Source organism: Doryrhamphus excisus, chromosome 11 (genome assembly GCF_030265055.1).
Source record: "Doryrhamphus excisus isolate RoL2022-K1 chromosome 11, RoL_Dexc_1.0, whole genome shotgun sequence".
In the NCBI taxonomy this organism is placed as follows: Eukaryota; Metazoa; Chordata; class Actinopteri; order Syngnathiformes; family Syngnathidae; genus Doryrhamphus; species Doryrhamphus excisus.
The window spans coordinates 2,461,426-2,483,011 of NC_080476.1; the positions used below are offsets into that span (position 1 = coordinate 2,461,426).

At 41.8% G+C, this 21,586-nt stretch overlaps 1 protein-coding gene across 3 annotated transcripts in view; it reads left to right on the forward strand.

Moving 5' to 3' along the window:
* The window catches only part of tmem132e (transmembrane protein 132E), a 402,168-nt gene that overhangs the window by 357,829 nt on the left and 22,753 nt on the right, over positions 1 to 21,586 (forward strand). For all 3 annotated transcript variants that reach the window (XM_058088316.1, XM_058088317.1, XM_058088315.1), the window contains 2 exons: positions 5,048 to 5,253; positions 16,094 to 16,373. In XM_058088316.1, coding sequence (XP_057944299.1) covers positions 5,048 to 5,253; positions 16,094 to 16,373 — 486 coding nt within the window. The remainder of the gene's footprint in view (positions 1 to 5,047; positions 5,254 to 16,093; positions 16,374 to 21,586) is intronic.

Genomic DNA, 21,586 nt, shown 5'->3' on the forward strand with positions numbered 1-21,586 from the left:
TGCAATGGGAAATGACAAATATGTAAAAGAATGTATACGTACGCCAAGAGTATGTGTGTGTGCTGCTCTGGAGAAGTATATTTGACAAGCTCTTGGTGAAGTCCAAGTTGGTAAACATACAGGAAATAAAGTATTTAGTTTGGAATATCACGTGGTAAAAATAGCAACCCATACTAACGTGCACTTTTCATTGGTCTGACCCAAGATATCCAAAAGATATCCAAGTGTGAGCGTACAAACTGACTGCAGCCATCCACCCCCCCCCCCCCCCCCACCCCCCCATACCAACAGATCATTTTCACACTCAGCCTCATTAATCCGACCAACAACAGGCTAATGTGAGCCGCTTTCGGCAAGCGGAGCTCTAAATGAACTCGTTGGTGGCGCACATCCGTTTAACACGCATCCATCACACCCCGAAAAGCTCCTTAGCTTAGCGACGACACAGCCCCTCCCCCCTCCCTACCCAGCTAATTCCAGCCATGTGTCAGCTTTCATTCCGTTTAACACGCCATTGCTAAACGCTAACCTCGTTTGGCTGGCGATTAATGAGGCGACACTGGAAGTTTTGAGGATGAAATTGTTTAATGAAGGCGGCGTTCTTGTTCTTGGAATGTGCTGGCTTTTCTTTGTGACACATCCAGAGAAAGGAAGTGTTGCTCTGCGCTCCTACCAGGTCATTAAAGGATGGAAGCATCTGTGACCCGGGTACCTGCTGTTCTTTAATTGGCCGCCCTTTCCCACCAATACCATTTACCAGAATATGAGAGTGAACGCAGTACAAGACAATCTCTTCTTCATTTGGATATATTTGATTCCAATTGGGGATGTTCCCATCAGGCGATTCCGATTCAGATCATCCATGAGAGAACTGGTCATGAGCACATGGATTAACGATACAGTTTTTGGCTGAAAAGGGTGGAAAGTCAGGGGTCCAAAAATAGGTGGGGCACAACATGATTTTTTTCAGGGGGCCCGGAATTCCTTGCTGCACTCCTGCTATTGGCTCTAATGTGAAAAAGGCAAGTCCAAAATAATCTTCACTCGGACAAAAACATATTTGACTTACTTTTTCAAGAGAACATTCTGTATATCACTGGCGAAACCTGTAGAGCAGGGGTGCTCATTAAGTCGATCGCGAGCTACCGGTCGATCGCGGAGGTGGTAGTGGTCGATCGCTGGTCGATCGCGGCGTGACATTAAAAAAAATATCATCCCAGCATCAATGCCGTCACTTGATTGACATACAGGGCAGCCATTCAGATGACAACTGAATGTTGCCCTTCGGGTGACCAATCAAATCAAACAACGTCTCTAAGTGCAGCAGAACTTACGATGTCAGCCTATCATCCAGCCCCGTTACTTGATTGACATACAGGACAACCAGTCAGATGACAACTGAATTTTGACCTTTAGGTCACCGCTCATGCGTAAACAACGATGCAAAGTGCTAAGCTAGTCGGCGAATTGCGTTAGATTTTAAGCCCTCGCTAAAGTTTATGGTCACTAAAATGAGTGAAGGAGCTGGACCAAGTAAAAAGGCAAAAACTGGACCAAGTAAAAAGGCAAAAAACATATCACTTCCATACGGATATGGAATATTATACGGATATTATGATACGGATATTATCCATGACTGATAAACATTTGGAAGTGTGCTTGAGGCTGGCTATCAGCAGCTACTGTCCTGACTATGCATCCCTGGCTGGTTCAATTCAGTGCAAGTCATCAAAGTAAACTCAGGTAATTACAAAAAATGTTAATAGTTAATTATGTGTGTTTTGCAATATTGGCTCATTTGGTTATGTAAGGTACATCAACATACATTGTACGTACAAATAATCCTCAATACATTTGAAAATAAATAGATGTTTTGCATTTTTGTAGTGGGTAGATCATTTTGACTCGGTCATTTTAAAAGTAGCTCGCATGCTGAAAAAGTGTGAGCACCCCTGCTGTAGAGGATGAAAAACCTTCTTTGAGGGTACTTTGGAGAGAGTGAGTGGTGAGAGTACATTGTCCATTGTACAGCATTGTACATTGTACAGCAATTACCCAATGTTCAGTTAGCCCTTAGGTGGGCTCCAACACTCGACAAACCTTCCACCGCTGAGAAAGGCCGGTCATCTCCATTGAGGACATGATTGTTGACGACACATGAAACCCTGCCATCGGCATTCAGCAGCTGCCGCAGTCCAAGTAGAAGCCGTAGTAATCCTACACCTGGTAAAACTTACATGAGATTTGGCAGATCAAAACTCAATCAAAACACAATATTGGCATTCACTTCTCTACTTTCTGAATCGGCCCTCTAAGCATCATGGGAAGTGTAGTTCCTGTAGCTAGAAATTAGCCACATCGTTATTTAAACCGCAGCGTTCAAAGGATGTGAACAAGTCCGGAATTCACGGTAGTTTTTCTTTTTTATCATCTCCACATAGCATTTGCTGCATTTGAAGTATCATCCAACAGCTTTATGTAGCTCTGCATGCGCTTTAACGTGGCTTTGCTCAGCTGTTGGTGGGAAAGCTGTACTTCCACTTATCATATTTGTGTTTACAATGAATTGGTCAGAGCTAGAAATGCTGGCTAGGCTGTTTGTTCTTCATGGCTATGACAACATTGGTTCTGTTGCTGCAGTGTGGTGTGATACGCTTGATCAATTCCCATGCGGTCAAAGAAACCTACGTTTTGCCTTTCCACTTTTTCATGTTCCCAAATCATGAGGAAGTTAAGTGTAAAGAAATGTACTTTCTTAATTTCAGAAATCAAAAGCTTGTCCTTTTTGCAGTTGAGGTTAAACCCCCCCCCCTGGTAAATAATGTACATTTACTACAGTGAACAGGCCTTTTGCCATGTGTGTCATATGAATGTCTTCACTTCCATTGGAATTCAATAAAATAATGGAATTAAATTCAATAAATAGACCACCCACTGATTGATGAATTGTAAAGGATCTGGAGGGTTTCTGGGCTCCCATCTAGGATTTATACAGTGTTGGGAGGGAGCTGGCATTGTAATCAGAGCATCTAATCTCCTGCAAATGGAGGTCGGGCTGGCTGGTCTTCATGGGGCAGGGGATACATCATAACCGAGGGGGGCGTCTGGGTAATATAATGTATAATTTTCACCTCTCCATGTAGACAGGCTGGAGTGGGAAGGGGGAAGAGACAGTGGGAAGGCAGCCATCTTCCCTCTACTTCTGTTAATGCAATTTTGCAGTTTGACCTTCCATGTTGCAGCCTTTTTGCTCCTTGTGCTGATGCGTATCAGTACGGCGCCAAGGGAAGAAGAAGAAGTCATTCAAGACAACGACCGCGGCCAACGTGATCAATGGCCTCACCGCTAGAGGAGTCCAACTAGACACGCACTTAAAATATTACCCACCCCCACCCCCACCCCACCCAACTCCCTCACTGCAGTGCCGCTTCAGTTCCCGCAGCCATTTTCTGCTGATAAACTTGGCCTGCTAATTGCAAGTCAAAAGCTGTTAGCGACTGCGGCTATCAGAGGACCCCCCGCGGGGGTGAGGTTCCCACACGGAGGTGCCACGCCGCTGCAAATGCACTGTGGCATCCTCCACGGTGCCAGCAGATTGCTCGGGCGGAGACAACATGGAGTGCTGCCTGCGTGGGCAATGAAACACTGGTGGAGGTTAATAAAGGTGACGCCACCTGAGGGGGCCACACATTTATTCCATAACATTAAGTGGATTAATTTCCCTGAAGGAAGCAGCTTCTGTCCTTCAAGTGAGCAATGCTTTATTGACGTTGGAATGGTTATCGCTTTAGTCCATCATGAGCCGTCAAAGCCATGACGTCATTGGCTCATTATTTACACACCACCCGCAAAATGAATGTCAGTGGGACGCCGACGTACAGTGGCACACTGATTCCCAACCTCTGCGGCGTGGTACATTAGTGTGCCGGAGGGATAATCAAGTGTGACACTAAAATGATTCAATTCCACTTAAACTGTATGTCGCTGGCATGAATAGATGATGCAGAACAGCCAGATGTTCTTCCACTTGTTGGCAGCAGGTACACTTGAACATGAACGCTCCTCATCAAAATGTCCACACCAAAAATGAAAAATTGCATTCTATATGACATATTTCACTGTTGGTGTTTTTATACGTCACACACAGAGGTGATGATGCAACTCCACAATAGAAGAGAGCACATCCGGTGCAGTTTTAAGCAAAGGCCCTGCCTGAGGAGCGCGCGTCTGTAGGCTCTCAGCAATGTGCATGCAGGTATTATAAAAATAAAAAGGTAGAAGAAAGTTTTATTCTCTGATGAGAAAAAATTCTGATGGCTTCCAACGTTGCTGGCGTGACAAGGAGATCCCACCTGAGATGTTTTCCACACGGCACAGTGGAGGGGACGCCATGAGATGTCCTGCAATGGAACAATGGAGCTTCAGGTTGTGCAGGGGTGTCAAACGGCAGTCGGAGATGTTGCAGTGGGCATTGGCCCTTGTCTGCCATGGACATGGCTCTTTTGGACCGTCCTGCCTAAATCCATTTGAGAACATTTGGGGATGGATGGCAAAAAGACTTCCATGAAGCCATCTTCACCAACATTCTCACTATCCTCCTGGAAACACTGGCATCAAGCACGCACAAATCAGTTTTTTAGGTGATTAACAAGAAGATTAACAAGTTTTTTTTACTTTTTAAACAGCCTATTTCACTTTAATGCTTGTTTGTTTGCTTCCTCACAAACTTTTATGTCACTCCATTTCTTTTTTTTTTTGGTATTTTGAAGTTTTACTCAGTGTAGGAATGTCAACCGTTGCAATGATTCAATTGGTCTTTTGACTAATTGTGATGAGGAGTGTAGCGGTCAGGTTGCACCTCACATCATGCCCAAAAACCTTTCCCTCTGTTCCGCACCGTGACAGAGCCAACCTTGGAAGAGCAAATGAATTGTCGACACTGACAGCTGCCTCTGTACTTCTCTGTATATCATCCCCCGCCGCTTCATGGAGGTGACCATTACCATATAGATAGGTCTCTGACTTCTGACCCTGAATTCTCCCCCAGGTCTCCATGAATTGCGACTACGTGTTTGTCAACGGCAAGGAGACCCGAGGGTCCATGAACGCCAGGGTCATCTTCAGCTACGAGCACCTGAGCGCACCATTGGAGCTGACCGTGTGGGTGCCCAAGCTCCCCCTGCAGGTGGAGCTGTCGGACAACAACCTGAGCTTCATCAAAGGATGGCGGGTCCCCATTCTGCCTGACAGAAGGTGAGGCCCAACGTTCACTTTACTGTATATAAACCATATATGAGATGCCCAAGTTGCATTACTTGTACAGTAATGGAAGTCAAGTAAGTCATGGAATGCTATCATTACAACTTTTTTCTTGTAGCATTTCCTCAATAAATCACAAAAGTTTTTCTCGTAAAACTCCAACTTTCTATTGATCCTAAAATTCAGTTTGATGAATGTGTTAAAAAATCCAGACATTTCTGATGTGTCTTTATTCTGGTAATATTATGAGAACATTGACAAGAATGTAGTGTTATTATTGCCATCCATTCCCATTTTGGGAACTGGTCCACGATGAAAACCCAGTTTTACACCGGTAATTGGACAAGAATGGCGACGAGAGTCTTCACTGTCACTTTGGAAAGCTTTTAACATGAATTGAACTCGACAACAACAAACAACCGTCCCTCTACTGCCAGATGATTTGGGAGCCGTGGTCCAAGTGACAAAAGCAGCCCTCTGATGCACTATTGTACTCCAACTAGATGACTATTTCATTTGGATTTAGGATTTTTTTTGGTATGTCCAAATAATATACTTTCCATAGGCGGTTATATGCTAGTTGGGGCGCCGATGCAAGATGTTTTCCAAACGCCCAGGGTCATTGGAAATACCTCCATCGCTCAAAGTGCTTCTTAAACAAGCAGTTTGTATGCAGCCAGGGTGCAAAATGGTTTTTGGTGGATGGAGATGTACTCCAGCAGCGAGGACAGCAGCCAAGCGCGGGAGTGTTAATGTCGCCGTTAAATATTTCCAAAATGACGTGTCGAGGACCTGTTTGTTACCACGCCACACATCACAAGAGTGCCAGAATATCATCCTGAAAGGACAGAGGACATAATCTCCTCGTTGACGGCATACTTTATCTGTTCATTCTTGTAATTACCGTATCTTCCGGACTATAAGTCGTACGTTTTTCATAGGTTGGCTCTTGCTGCGACTTATATTCCAGAGCGACTTATAATATGATATGATATGATATAATAATATAATATAATATAATGTAATGTAATGTAATGTAATGTAATATAATATAATAAAAAAGATATTTTTTGTAAAATGACAAAATTTTGTCCTAAGAAATGCTCGTAAAATTACCACATTATTTAATTTATGCTCATTTTTCGTCCCTCTGGATTGAGTTCTGGACTCCTATAGAGCAGCTACACACAATAACCAGCACACAAAGCAATCTAGTTCTTCCGGAATCTGCACCTATTGATCTACCAGCTGTATTTCTTTGTTTTTCATGGTTCCTGTGAAAACGGCCTGTTTTAATGTACTCCACCCATGGCCCGCCTCCACTGCGGTTGGTCACACTAGCGAGTACTTAAAGGGAGTTCCAGAGTGTTCGCTAGATGAAAACAGTATAGGAGTTGATAACAAAGAAATGATTTACTTTTTTTTCAAATAAAGGAAGGCAATAAATACAAACATCCTTAAAATGACAATTTAAATTAGCCTAAATTGTGACTGATTTCTTGCAAAGTAACGTTTTTATTGTTGTAAAGTCACACATTTGTTCCTGTACATTTCTCCTTAATTGCAACTTTATTCTTATCAAATTATGTTTTGTCTGTAAAATTCCAGTTTTATTCCCTTTTTGTTACTCTTTTTCTCAGAAAAAAGGGACCTTTGTAGTCAGCTTTTATCTTTAGTCCAAATGGCGTCTTAGATTTTGGTGTGGAGTTTCCCTGTTTGTGTCTCTGGTAGGTATGTCCCTTGGGGTGGAAACATTGGGTTTGTTGTTGCTGTGGATGGTAAGCGTAACCGTTCTGCATAACAATAAGTAGTTTACCTTCCTGATTGCAAAACAACTTGGCCGCTCTTGTGGATGTAGTGAGGGCTATTTAGCTTCTCCATTGGAGAGACCAAGCAACCCTTATACAAACGCAGGGCCCAACAAAGGAGAGCAGTCTCTCCAGGCCCAACGTCACCAGTTCATTTTTGGGTCATTTTTGAGGGTCAAATGAGTGACACTGCAGTGTTAATATTTTAAGAAGGCCACTTCAATTGATATTTAATGATTACCCGATGTGGATTGTGTTGTCAATGAGTTGCATTTCCTGTTATTGGAGTGATTTTTTATTCTTAAAGAACGCAAACACCAAAAATCATCAGTATAAAGACAAATCTCCGATAATGTGAAAGTTGTATTGCATTGTCCTCAACGGGATATGTTGAGATGGCATAATCATAATAATAAAACGCTGACTGGAAGGAGCAAATAACCTGCCAGCTCATCCGAATCCCTAATTAGTTGCGAAGGTACAAACTACAAGTGTTTGTTTTGAGAACAAGCCTGCCTGCCGGTATACTTCTCCTCAAGGCCTAATGAAGGCTTTTTTGGGCGAACTGCGCTCAAAGGTTGTGACGCTAACATGACAAAGTAAAGCGGATCTGAGTGAATTTGAGAGCTTGGTTTCATTGACGGCGATGGCTCTCACTTTTTCTTCCGGCGGTGCATCTAATTGGAACAAAACAAGCAAGCACTCACAAAAAAGGGCTGCTTTCCAGTTTCAAGTGTTTTTGGTTTGGATGCTTGTTTGGATAATGAGTCAGTGAGAACTAAATCCTGAGGAAAATTCAGACTACCCTTTAATTAGCTTCACAGCTATCGTAGAATTTCTATGAATGAAATGAGGATTTTTATTAGCACCACATTTATTTGTATTTTATCATAAAGTTACAATGGATTGCAAAACTATATTTTTTTATCTTTCTTTTGTCTTAAAATTACAAATTTATCCTCATGGAATTGCAGCTTTGTTTATAAATTCATTTAAGAAGAAACAAAAATGTAAAAATGCAAAAATTTCTATCTTGTAAATGACAAAACGTTTTCATTTCGTTGTCATAAAATTGCAACTTTATTCCCATAAGATGTAAGAGCTTTTTCTGTAAATGCTTGTTTTGTCTGATTGCTTTCATTCTCGTTAAATTGCGGCATTTCCCCTTAAAATGATATATTATATATATAATAAAGGGCACCTTTTTCCCATTTTCCAAAGGTTTGCTCATTTGGAAGTGAGCCCTGAAAGAAGTTTGGGATGGCTCGGCTTCAAAAGGCGTAGTAAAACTGTTCCTTTGTGATGTCACAGAGGGGCACATGGTTAGAAAGCATTTTGTGCATGTGACCAATCACAGCAGAGTGGGCATGCCCAGAGGCGTGCCATGGGTGGAATACATTACAGACCGTTTCAGGAAGCACAAATCCAAGGAAATACAGCTGGAATAGGTGCAGATTCTGAAAATGTAAAAAGTTTTCTGTGCTGGTTATTGTGTGTAGCTGCTCTATAGGAGACCACAAATCAATACAGAGGCTCGAAAAATGAACAGAATAGGTCCCCTTTAAAATGACAACTGCTCATGTATTTTAATGATCCGACTTCATTCTTTAGCAAATCCACTGAAGAATTCGAACTTTTTTCTGTCAAATTTCAAGCCACGGTTTCCTTGTAAAATGTTAATATTTTCAAGTGTTGTGGATGCTCTTTGGATAATGAGTCGGCCGGCAAAAAGAAGTCCCGGGGAAAATGCATTGTGCCTGTGTTGTGAAGTCATACATCATGCGTACGTATGATATAGTATCTATAAATCAATATCTAGCATTGACGTTACCTCCAGGACAGTTACTTATTGTGGTACTTAGAAGGTAAGTGAGTTTGGTACACTGCAGATGGCTAGTCATTCATTTAAAGCCATGCAGGAAAAAGCAATGAGACATGGAGGCTCTCTGTCTCTGTCAAACACCCTCTTAAACTCAGGTCAGGGCAAGGAAGTTTACCTTCTCCTGTTGCTTCCTGAAAATAAGCTTGATATTTGTTTGTTTTTTTTCCCCTACGCAAAAAGAATATTGTCTCTTCTTATTAGGGTTCAAAGCTCCGCTCGCCGGATAACGCAGCCGGTGAGCAATTCTGCCGGACAGGCCAGGAGACCTTGTTGTTGTTGCATGCGTGAAAAAGGTCTGCAATGTGTCACGGTGAGCAAGGCGAGTCACGTAGGGGGAGTAGGAGCTGTGCCCGAATATTCTTTGCACACATTTCTTACAATGACAGTGCAGTGCCGTGCAGTGCAGTGCAGTGCAGTGCCCCGCCATGCTGCACACTGAAGAAGATAATCACTTCAATTTGTATCAGCGCAGAGAGATGAATAACGAGCCTTGTCATCGTAAACATCAGCTCATTCATTAGCCTTTAATAATGATGTCAAAATAATAAATCGAGCAAGCGAGACAAATGGAACCTGCTTGTGCCATTAGTGACGTCAACTTTTCAAAAATGTCATGAAGAATACGCCTCAAGAGGCCTTTTGTGTTGTTGTAACCACTAATTGTGTGCGATTAAACTTTGTCGAGGAAAAATCCATGCATGACTACATACTGTACGATGTATTCATCAGGTAACATCAAATAGAAAATATATATTAAAACACTTCTGGTTAGGTGAATGCTTCTTCTCTGACTATTACAGCATTCTCGTCAAATTGTAAGGTTTTATACATGCTCTGATCGATCGGCCACCAATCAATATTGGTGCCGTTCGAATCCGATCATTAAAAAAAAAAATTCATTCCACTTGGCATACAAGTGTTTTTTAAATGCAAGTCATGGCTGATTTTTTTCCTTTGAACTGCAAGCTAAAATTTAGGTTACAAGTTGCTATTTAATGGCAGGCATAGTCGAGGACAACTACCTGACCATTATTATGTATTGTGTAAAACTATGACAGGAAGAACATCAAATTAAAAACACTAAACGAATAGAGAACCCCCATCCACCAGTAAGAGCCTGGAGGGTTTTTCAGAAAGTACACCATAGAAATATCCACTTTAGCACGCAATAAGGCCATCGAACCTTACCTTCATGCATTCCCATAGGATCAGCAAAGGTAAGAATACAGTATATTTGTGCAGCGTGGGACAAAATTATTGGTGTGTTCAAAGACCAACAAAGAATGCAGGAGAAAACACAGCTCACATTAAACATGCAAAAACTGTGGGATTCCATCCATTCATTTTCTATACCGCTTACCCTTACTGGGGCCACGGGGGTGCTGGAGCCTATCCCAGCTGTCTTTGTGCGAGAGGCGGGGTACACCCTGGACTGGTCACAACTATGTATTACTTTTTTTTTAAAAATGATAGCCCATATTTCCCAAATTTATACCACAGACAGATTTCCATCCCCTCTAGATAAAAAACTCATCCTATCACCGATAGATTAAAAACGTATACGCAGGTGGCATTACTCCTGTAATTAATCTGTGATGCATCAGTTTTAATTAAAAATGTCATATTACTCGAGCAAATGTGCCATATTATTAGGAAAGAATACATCTTATGATAATAACATTTTTAATGGTAATGGTAATGGTTTAATTTCATTTGAACATGCATCAGATTACAATTGAGTGCATCCCATAATCAGTTCCCAGTTCCACATGTCCAAAAGGAGTAGGAAGAAGCAAAGCTTATTAAATCCTACCCCTCCATCTGGTACTTTTACAATCACTAACTGTTACATTTGTTCACTTCCTGCTTTCCATAATACAGTTTAAGGTTTGTTTGTTTTTTTAATAATGCACCTCGTACCAAAGTAGGAGGTGATATGAGCATCCAATGCCATAATGGGTACCATAGTAAGTGTCAATATAGTGATATATATAGCACATCATGACTGGTTCAAGACTCTTCATCCTTGTATTTAGCAAACATCAACTGCTTGTATTGTTTCTTGAATTGGCTCATCGTTGTGCATTGTTTGATTTCCTTACTCAATCCATTCCATAGTTTGATTCCACATACTGAAATGCTATGGCTAGCATAACGTAGTCCTAGCATAGAAGTGTTTCAAATGTACTTCTTCCCTGAGATCATATTTCTCCTCTCTTGTAGAGAAGTATTGGATGACATTTTTAGCTAATTGCTTATTTTTAGCCTTATGCATTATGTTAGCTGTTTGAAGATGAACTACAGTAAAGTCTCGTTATATCGCTATTCTCGGGAGTCGGAAAAAATATCGATATAACCGGACTATCGATATATCCGATCCTGCGCCGAACTGCATTAAAAGTCAACATTTATTATTTTCATAACGCACTCTTGCAATAGTGACTCTGAGTAAATATTCAATAATGCACTCGACATTGTTCTATACACACGAGAGAAACCACGAACGCCAGCATGTACATATGAAAAACAGGGATTATTGCAATACAACACATTATCTGAATACAACACAATTAAATACATGTATGGAAAACAAAAACTGCAACGTTTACATTACTTATTCTGCAATACTTTAAAAAAATCTCGCTTCACAACTCCAATTTATACCTGCTTTCATCCCTTTTGATGTTCACTAGTATTGTAGATTTACTTATCATATTAATCTTTAAGATACAAGTGTATTGATTTATTTCAAACAACAAGAGATTGCTTCTTTGATCAAGCAATACCGTAAGTTTACTTTCATAATTTATCAGTAAAGCTAGTGCCAAGAATATTGAACAATATAATATTGAAAAATATTGAATCTAAAAACACTAAGTCTATTCACTGAATCTTCCCTCTAAATTATACAAATATTTACTCCTTTACTTCAAAAGATTGTTTAATACTTACCTCATATTAATTACCTGTAATCCTCTAATTACCGTCGTTGGTGGAAAAGCCGAAACGGTGTTAGCCGAAAATCAAACAATACGCTGTTTACAGATTTCGCTAATGGTGGTATTGAAATCCTTAAGCAAATATTGATTCAGCTTTAAGCTGCTTTTGTATCGATATAAGCAGACCAAATTGGCTGGCCGGAGATGAAAAGGGCATCGTAGTAACCGGATTATCGTACTAACCGGAACTAATTATATCATAAAAGACTAGAAATTTGCCGGGAAATGAAAATAGCATCGTAATAAGCAGTACTTCGATATAACCGATATCGATATAACAAGACTTTACTGTATTGAAATATTTTTGGCCACCTTATGTTGTATATTTGTAATATGAGGTTTCCCAGCTCATATTTTCATGGTGGGTAAGGTTGCTGAAAAACAGTAGGCAGACAGCCAGTACAAGGCTGAACGTGCACGATTCTGCTTATGGCAGGCAGCAGTGGAGTAGAAGAGTGGTGGTTAGCGAAGACAGTTTCTGTGTAGAAACGGCGTCGTGTTGGCAACTGAGAAGTAGCAACAGTGCAGGATATGAAGGCGCGAGACTTATAGACAAGGGCCCAGAAAAGGGCCCAACTGGAGAGAATACACTTCTGAGATTGGCGGAAACTAGCCAGTTGTGACAGAACTTCCGTGTGTAGTGACTCTCTTCCCACGCTCTTCCCTAAAAATGAATGAATAAATATCTACTACATACTTTTTGGATAAAAATACAACTTGATTGGTCCTCTAAAAGCACAGCATCTGCAGCGACCCAAGAGGAGGTGAGCCATGTTCGTTATTCACTACATGTCAAACATAATGTTCTTTGATAATTAGCTGATTATAGCTTTCCTGTAATTTTCCTGTTCTCCAATTCCTATTTACTTTGTAGCATTGTTGGGAAGTCACACCGCGCCAGGCGAGAGATGTCTTCCTTTTTTTAATCATTTAAGAGTAGCACTAGAAGAGGAGTGCTTCTAATTGGAGCTGTTGGGTGAAAGACTGGCTTTGTCGCCGGCTGACGCTTCTCTGCGTCTCCTGAATGTCAAGCAGACGAGAGCTTTTAAGGGGGAACTGGCAGCCTGTCAAGTCTGCAGAGGGAAGTTGGGCCGAGCGGTACGTCTTGTTGTGGAGCAGATTGCACTCAGCCAGGGCTGCACCTGGCATGTTTGACCCTGCTGCCCAGGCAACCTCCCCCCTTATGAAATTAGAAGGGGCTCCGCTCCAAAAACCCCCTTTCTGGTTCGCTTATCGTTTCTTCCCTGCTGGCTCCCCCTCGACATCAGAAGGGATAATGCCATGGATTGATTCGTGAATGGGTGCCGAGTGTCTCATCAGCGTTGATTTGATGTCAAATTACAAAGCGAGTGGAGATCCTTCAGGAACAGATGGCACGCGCCGAGACGCGGCGGCGTGCGGCAGAATTAGCAGCTGCTGCGCGCTTTAAAGACGTGACGAGTTAGCGTTGCTTTCTACTTTCTAACCGTTAATCAGGGACTCAGCATCTTAGCACGAGTAAGTTACCCGAGTGGCTCGTTTACCTACTCAAGCTTTGATTTTTTTTAAATCACACAGCACATCGCTACTTGCTGCTCATGATTTTCCATTGCCAAAAGCTGGTAAAATGAAGTTATCCAAGGGCCAACACATGTAGATATGCTAAGAGGTAGGATTGGACGATATATATATACACACTCTATATACACTCTGTATATATATATATATATATATATATATTAGTATATATCACAATATTATTGGATGTATCACAATATTATTGGATATATCACAATATGATATAAAATGATATAAAGTTTAAATTCAGTGGAGTCTTGTATAAAAAGCTTAACAGGGACTATTATGCTCATTTTTCGCCCCTTTTAAATTGAGTTGTGGACTCCCATAGAGCATTCATTCATTTATTTTCTACCGCTTATCCTCACGAGGGTCGCGGGGGTGCTGGAGCCTATCCCAGCTGTCTTCGGGCGAGAGGCGGGGTACACCCTGGACTGGTGGCCAGCCAATCAAAGGGCACATATAGACAAACAACCATTCACACTCACATTCATACCTATGGACAATTTGGAGTGGCCAATTAACCTAGCATGTTTTTGGAATGTGGGAGGAAACCGGAGTACCCGGAGAAAACCCACGCATGCACGGGGAGAACATGCAAAATCAAGCAGAGATGACTGAGGTTGGAATCGAACTCAGGTCTCCTTGCTGTGCAGCTCGTATAGAGCAGCTACACACAATAACCAGTACAGTACACTTTCTAGATCTTCCAGAATCTGTACCTATTGCAGCTGTATTTCGTTAGATTTGTGCTTCCCGCCAAACCGGTCTGTTTTAATTTATTCCACCCAGAGCCCGACTCCAGGCACACCAACTCCGCTGTGCTTGCTCACACTCCGAGTGTTGCACCGTTAGTTGTCAAACCCAACTTCATAGGAGTTGATAAACAGTATAGGAATTGATAATAAATGTCAATTTATCTTTGTAAAATGTCCGCTTTGAACATACTACTACTACAAGTGTTGGTAGTGCTGCAAAACTTAGGTAGACTCACTGATTGTGGTGGGAAATGGCTGACTTGGTGATCTTGTAATTAGCACCCCGTATGCACACTCTATAATGCTACACAGACAAGCACTTTTGTTCCATGACACAAAATAAACACAGTTAGGACACTGATAAATTGGTACTTACTGCTTGCTCTTTTGACTCACAGGAAGCACAGATCAAAGGAAATACAGCTGGAATAGGTGCAGATTCTGGAAGATCTAGAAAGCTTTCTGTGCAGGTTATTGTGTGTATTGAGTCCACAACTCAATACAAAGGGTTGGAAAATGAGCATAATAGGTCCCCTTTAAATATGTAAGAAAAAATATGGTATTTTTTCAAAGTCGTAAAATGCTAATTTAAAAAAACAAGAAATAAAACTGATATTTAAGAAGAAAAAGTATTAAATTAATATAATATTTAATTAATATTAAATTATTAAATATTTTTGGGTGGGACAATAACAGAAAAAGAGCAAAGAGTGAAGTTCATACTAATAATGGGCTTTTCCAACTGTATCACAGAGCTAACCATATATCAATTATTAGCATATATACATGTGCTGCTTTCCAAAATATCAAAGTGGCCGGGAGTACGGGATTGGTGGCGCGTTACTACGTGCTATCCGGTCCTTGTACAAACGGGGCAGTAGTCTGGTTCGCATTGCCAGTAGTAAGTCGAGCCTGTTTCCGGTTAACGTTGGCCTCCGCCAAGGCTGACCTTTGTCACCGATTCTGTTCACAATTTTCATGGACAGAATTTCTAGGCGCAGCCAAGGTGTTGAGGGAGTCCAGTTCGGGGGCCTTAGAATCTCATCTCTGCTATTTGCAGATGATGTGGTTCTTATGGCCTCTTCGGGCTGCGACCTTCAGCGTTTACTGGGACGGTTTGCATCTGAGTGTGAAGCGTCTGGGATGAGACCTCCAAATCAGAGGCCATGGTTCTCAGTCGGAAAAGGGCGGAATGCTCCCTCCGGGTTGGGAATGAGGTCCTGAAATGAGTTTCCTCCGTAGGGTAGCTGGACTCACCCTAAGAGATAGTGTGAGGATCTCAGCCATCCAGGAGGGGCTCAGAGTAGAGCCGCGTCTCCTTCACATCGAGAGGAGTCAGTTGAGGTGGCTCGGGCATCTAGTCCGGATGCCTCCCGGACGCCTCCCTGGTGAGGTGTTCCGGGCATGCCCAGCCGGGAAAAGGCCCCGAGGCAGACCTAGGACACGCTGGAGGGATTATGTCTCACAGCTGACCTGGGAACACCTTGGTGTCCTCCCGGTGGAGCTGGAGGAGGTGGCCGGGGACCGGGAAGTCTGGGCTTCCCTACTAAGACTGCTGCCCCTGCAGGAAAATGGATGGATGAATGGATCCTTACCGGAAGACGTTTGGACGTCACAGGTTCACGTACTGTAAATAAATGTTGAAATTCATGTGGAATTGCAAGCTGCAAGTTTTGTCTTTTGAAAATGTTTGGACAGAAAGTTGCAGACCAACAAATGGAGACATAACCTCCACCACGGCAGGACGATATGTACTTGTCATATCCCTGTCGCACATAAAAAATGGACATTTAAGCAGCAATCGTTCTTCATGTTCCTCTTCTTCCCAAGGAGCACCAGAGACAGCGATGCAGACGAAGACGATGACGAACGCCGGGTGAGCCGAGGATGCACCCTGCAGTACCAGCGTGCCCTGGTCAAAGTCCTGACCCAGTTCCACACCACGTCCACCGAGGGCACGGACCAAGTCATCACTATGCTGGGACCCGAATGGCAGGTGGATGTCACGGACCTGGTACAGGACTCGCTGAAGGTGGCGGACCCCCGGATAGCAGAGCTGGTGGACAGGACGGTCCTGGTGGGCCTGGAGCTGGGATCCACCGCGTTGAAGGTATCCACAATGTCACTTTGGGTGTATTTTTGTTGGTTGGTTTTCACAATATTTATTCCGAATATTTGTGAATGCTCAAGTCAGGTGTCACAGCGTACATGTACACAAAAGCAGTCCCATAGACATACAGAATATACGCACTAAGGAAACACGTCGTTGTCATGGTCAGCCAGTCGCAGCGATACGTTTGGTTGTGGCACATTTGCCACTTAAACAAATGCAAGAAAATGGACCATAGTTGATGTAGTTTGGTTTGTGGGTCCACAGTGGGAATCCACAGTGTTGTGCCACAACATTAAAGGGATAGTTTCTTTTTTTACCCCATGACATTCTCATCAGCAGTGTGGTGCATTAACGATGAGTGACTTTTCCCCCCACTTTGTCCCATGAGCCTAGTTCTGGTCTTTTACTCCGGTGTTGAGGAAAGTAGTTCCGGCCAGTTGGTGGGGTCACTTAAGAAATTGAGAGCTGGGCGAGAGTGGTATCATCACAAAGTAAGTATCTGGGCCGTAACAAAGAGAATGTGTCTGAATCTATATGGTCCTATATATGCCCTTGTTTAACTGTCTCGGACATTGTTTGTAAACAACTTTGATTTCTTGCCATATTGGCTATGAAGTGGGAGTCAAAGGGCCCGGATGAAATGTGTAGTGTACTCTTCAGGAAGAAGAATTATGTTCTTACACACCCAAGACAGATGAACAAACATGTTTTCAAGGGTGAAGCAGGTGATGGAAATTGTGAGGTCTTTTTCTGGAAAAGGTTTTGTGATGCAAAAGTGTTACTCTTTTGAACGCATATTGTTGTGAGAAGCAAAACGCTTTACTTAAGCGATCCCACCAAGTACCTGGAACTCCTTTCTTCAACACCGAAAACCGACCACAACTCATGGGACAAATCTGGGGTAAAGTCACTGTTGTCATGCACTTTATTGCATCATCACAGGAACACAGCGCTGCATGGAATTCTGCTCCAGTATGGAGAAAAGGAGAAAATTGTTCCGTGTTCTGTATGTGTCATGGGCCCTATTGTCCCATGTGCGAAAGGAGGAAAAGCTGAGTGGTGAGTGCAGCTGAGCGTATTCTAATTTGGTGGGGCAACCCTAAAATGTGTCTGTTCCCCGTCAAATGTACCCTTGAGCAAGTACTTTTGCACCTGCACACTTCAGAGGCTACAGAAAGTCCAGCACCCAGGGAAGGTGAAACATTCTACAGAAGTGACTAAACCGACAATATTTCTCTTGTCTTTCAACCGCACCATTCATTCATCTGGAATGAGCACAAATGGTTCAGTGATTATTATCAATCAGACAGTTATGTGATCACTTCAATTTCTAGCGAAAGCATGTGTGCATCCGCGCAGCCTGCCTTCCTGAACGGTCTGAGCTGCATTTGTTTGTACAAGGCAGCAGGGAAGCTATTTCAGCTGTTATTGTTAACAGTCTGACAGTGTGAACTATGCGACGAATGGAGGTAATGGAAGTGAACAATCAACAATTGCTTTATTGAACAAAACAGGTTACTGTCATCCCGCAACCACGCCACAAGGATGAGCATCATCGGAGCAGGCATGTCGCCAATTGTCAAACTATCAACTGTCACTCACACTCACTTACACTAACACACACCCCCCCCAAAGCCCCTCCTGTGTTTTCACAGCAACAGTTGGACTCCACTGCACTGTTGCCAACGCATCAGTAAGAAAAGTCCCAGAAGTCGCATCGGCTCATTTTCATATTATTGGCATATGATGTTGGAACTTAGTAGGCCAAACAAAAATCTACGAAAACGCTTTAATTATGTTTAGAACTACTTGGTTTGTTCATTTGAAATTGGCCATTATTCTAAAATAATTGTAATAGTTGGTCATACAGTCAGGATATGGGGAAGATCTGGGTTCGATTCCACACTCGGCCATCTCTGTGTGGAGTTTGCATGTTCTCCCCGTGCATGCGTGGGTTTTCTCCGGGTACTCCGGTTTCCTCCCACATTCCAAAAACATGCTAGGTTAATAAGCCACTCCAAATTGTCCATAGGTATGAATGTGAGTGTGAATGGTTGTTTGTCTATATGTGCCCTGTGATTGGCTGGCCAGGGTGTACCCCGCCTCTCGCCCGAAGACAGCTGGGATAGGCTCCAGCACCCCCGCGACCCTCGTGAGGAAAAAGCAGTAGAAAATGAATGAATGAAGATTATTGAGTAATTGTTGCTGTTCTCATCTCTCTCGATGTTGTCCTGCTCTTGTCCCCTATTCTCTTCTTTTCTATCCCCTCTTGCTAACAGTGGTTAGCATGATGGCCACACAGTCAGACCCGGGTTTGAATCTTCGCCTGGGCCATCTCTGTGTGGAGTTTGCATGTTTCCTCCCCCATTCCAAAAACATGCTAGGTTAATTGGCCACTCCAAATTGTCCATAGGTATGAATGTGAGTGTGAATGGTTGTTTGTCTATATGTGCCCTGTGATTGGCTGGCCACCAGTCCAGGGTGTACCCCGCCTCTCGCCCAAAATCAGCTGGGATAGGCTCCAGCTCGGCCAGAGCCTCTCAAAGTCTAGACAGCATACCAATTACTTCCAGACTGGCCTCCAGCTTCCACCCTTTATCTTGCATTTAGGACTACTTGGTTAACTTATTTCACACACAACAATCCTCCATCACACGTTCAGTTAAGTGATGGAGTCCAAATGAGGTTTAAGTGTAATGAGTAGTCATTTAATGAAGATTAGATTTAGATCCAGCTGTGTAAAACAGGGTGAGATGGCACGGGAGCTGACTGCACGCTGACCGCCTGGGAATGCTTCGTTCGCAGTGAGAACACAAACTGCACAACAATTCATGCTTTCACTTTTAAGCTCCCAAATAACAGAAAAGTCTCAAATGAAAAAAAGAAAGTCAGAGCTTCCAAGCGGAGTTGCCGCTGTGGCTATCGAAGTCAGTGTGAGTGGCACTTCGCTGCAAGCCGGACTGGATGAGGACCGGAGCCGCAACGGATTCAGTGTGAGCCTGGGGTTAAGCATTAGCATGCTACTGAGCTAATTTGTTAGCCTCCAATTTATTTATTCTCAATGTTTCACACGGAGTGGGGAAGAAAAACAAAGTAGGATGCCAAAAACGTAAAAAAAAAAAAAAAAAACGTGTGGAAGGTTTCATTATGTCAGGGGTGGGCAAACTACGGCCCGGGGGCCACATCCGGCCCGCCAAGTGTTTTGAATACGGCCCGCCCGTTCTTTCCAAAGCATTTCATTTAAAGTCAACATACAAGCTGGCATCATGGCTTGAGACGACATTTTCATGGTTTGGCTGTTTTATCAATTTTTTTATTTGATGCGGCCTGTTGTTTACAAAGTGCTCCTGAAAAAAGGGACACGAGCACATAATAATAATATTAAATAATAAATTTATTCTTCTTATTATAAATTGATAACGCACTTTACATCAAATAAATGATCTCAAAGTGCACATATAGCAGATTGCATAACACTTTTACAGATACAATAATTTCGTTATTTGATGCGGTCTGTTGTTTACAAAGTGCTCCTGAAAAAAGGGACACAGGCACATAATAATAATAATAATAACAAATAATAATAATAGAAAATAATAACAAATAATATAAAATAATACTAAATTTATTCTTCTTATAAATTTATAACGCACTTTACATCATACTAATAATACAAATAATAATAATATAAAATAATAGTAACAAATAATATCAAATAATAATAAATGTATTCTTATTATTATAAATTTATAACGCACTTTACATCAAATAAATTATCTTAAAGTGCACACATAGCAGATTACAATAATTTCGTTATTTGATGCGGTCTGTTATTTACAAAGTGCTCCTGAAAAAAGGGACACAGGCACATAATAATAATAATAATAATAACAAATAATAATAATATAATATAATTTAAAAAATTATTCTTATTATAAATTTATAACACACTTTACATCAAATAAATGATCTCAAAGTGCACATATAGCAGATTGCATGACACTTTTACAGATACAATAATTTCGTTATTTGATGTGGTCTGTTATTTACAAAGTGCTCTTGAAAAAAGGGACACAAGCATATAATAATAATAATAATACCATTAATAATAATAATAAATAATAATATAAATAATAATGAATTTATTATTATAAATTTATAATGCACTTTACATCCAATAAATGATCTCAAAGTGCCCATAAAGCAGATTGCATGACACTTTTACAGATACAATTAAGATATTTTAAGATATGCCTTTATTTGTCCCTCAGTGGGGAAATTTGTAATCATTCAATCATTCCAGGTGGCCTCTTACGTGTAAAATATCGAGTGTGGCCCCTCGTCAATTTTGTTAAATCAATGCGGCCCGCCAGTCAAAAAGTTTGCCCGCCCCTGCATTATGTCGTGTCGGACATGCCTTAGTGACTCCATGCAGCGTTATGGTCATTTCTCATCCGTGTAACATTACTGATGCCTGCTGACCCAAATACTACAGATGGCTTGTTTTTCAATATGTTTTGACTAATAATAGGCCCCTAGTCAACCACAAAACAGCAACCAGTTATCAATTCGTTCCTTGAGGCGTCACTTAAGTAAAGTGTTTCTTCTGCTCTTCAAAACAATAAATTCAAAAGTCATTCATTTGCATCACTAAACCGTTTGCACCAAAAAATCAGACCTCATCAGCTCTGCATTCATTTCTCTCCCTTTGTTGTTCAACAGTGTTTACTTTTGCTGATGACGGCCACTGTAATAGTGACCAGGAGAGGGATATTGTCATAAATGAATGTGTCTGAATCGTATCCCTTCCAGTATAGTCCATGGTTTTCCCGTCACAGACGATGCTATCGTGTGTTGTGTACATTTCAGCGTGACTTCAGTGCTCCTACCTCGATCGTGATAAACAGCAAACAAATGTGAAGATTATTTCAACATGTCAACGTAATGCAGGAAAACAAAGTTAGCCTAGACGTTCAGACTAATGCTACAGAGTGTTGAAACGGTCAATGTCAAAGACGCTATTCTCCTTATCACAAGTTAGTGTGCCATCACAGTGATTTAACGCTGTTATTTTAAGGTCAAATTCTGACATATTGTCCACATATTTCAGCTTTGCTGCCTTGCCTCGGTGTTTCTAGCAATTAACTCGGCCTTGGTTCTTGACCTTCTTTGTCGTTTTTGTCGACGCGGAAGCTGCTGTTTATGTCAAA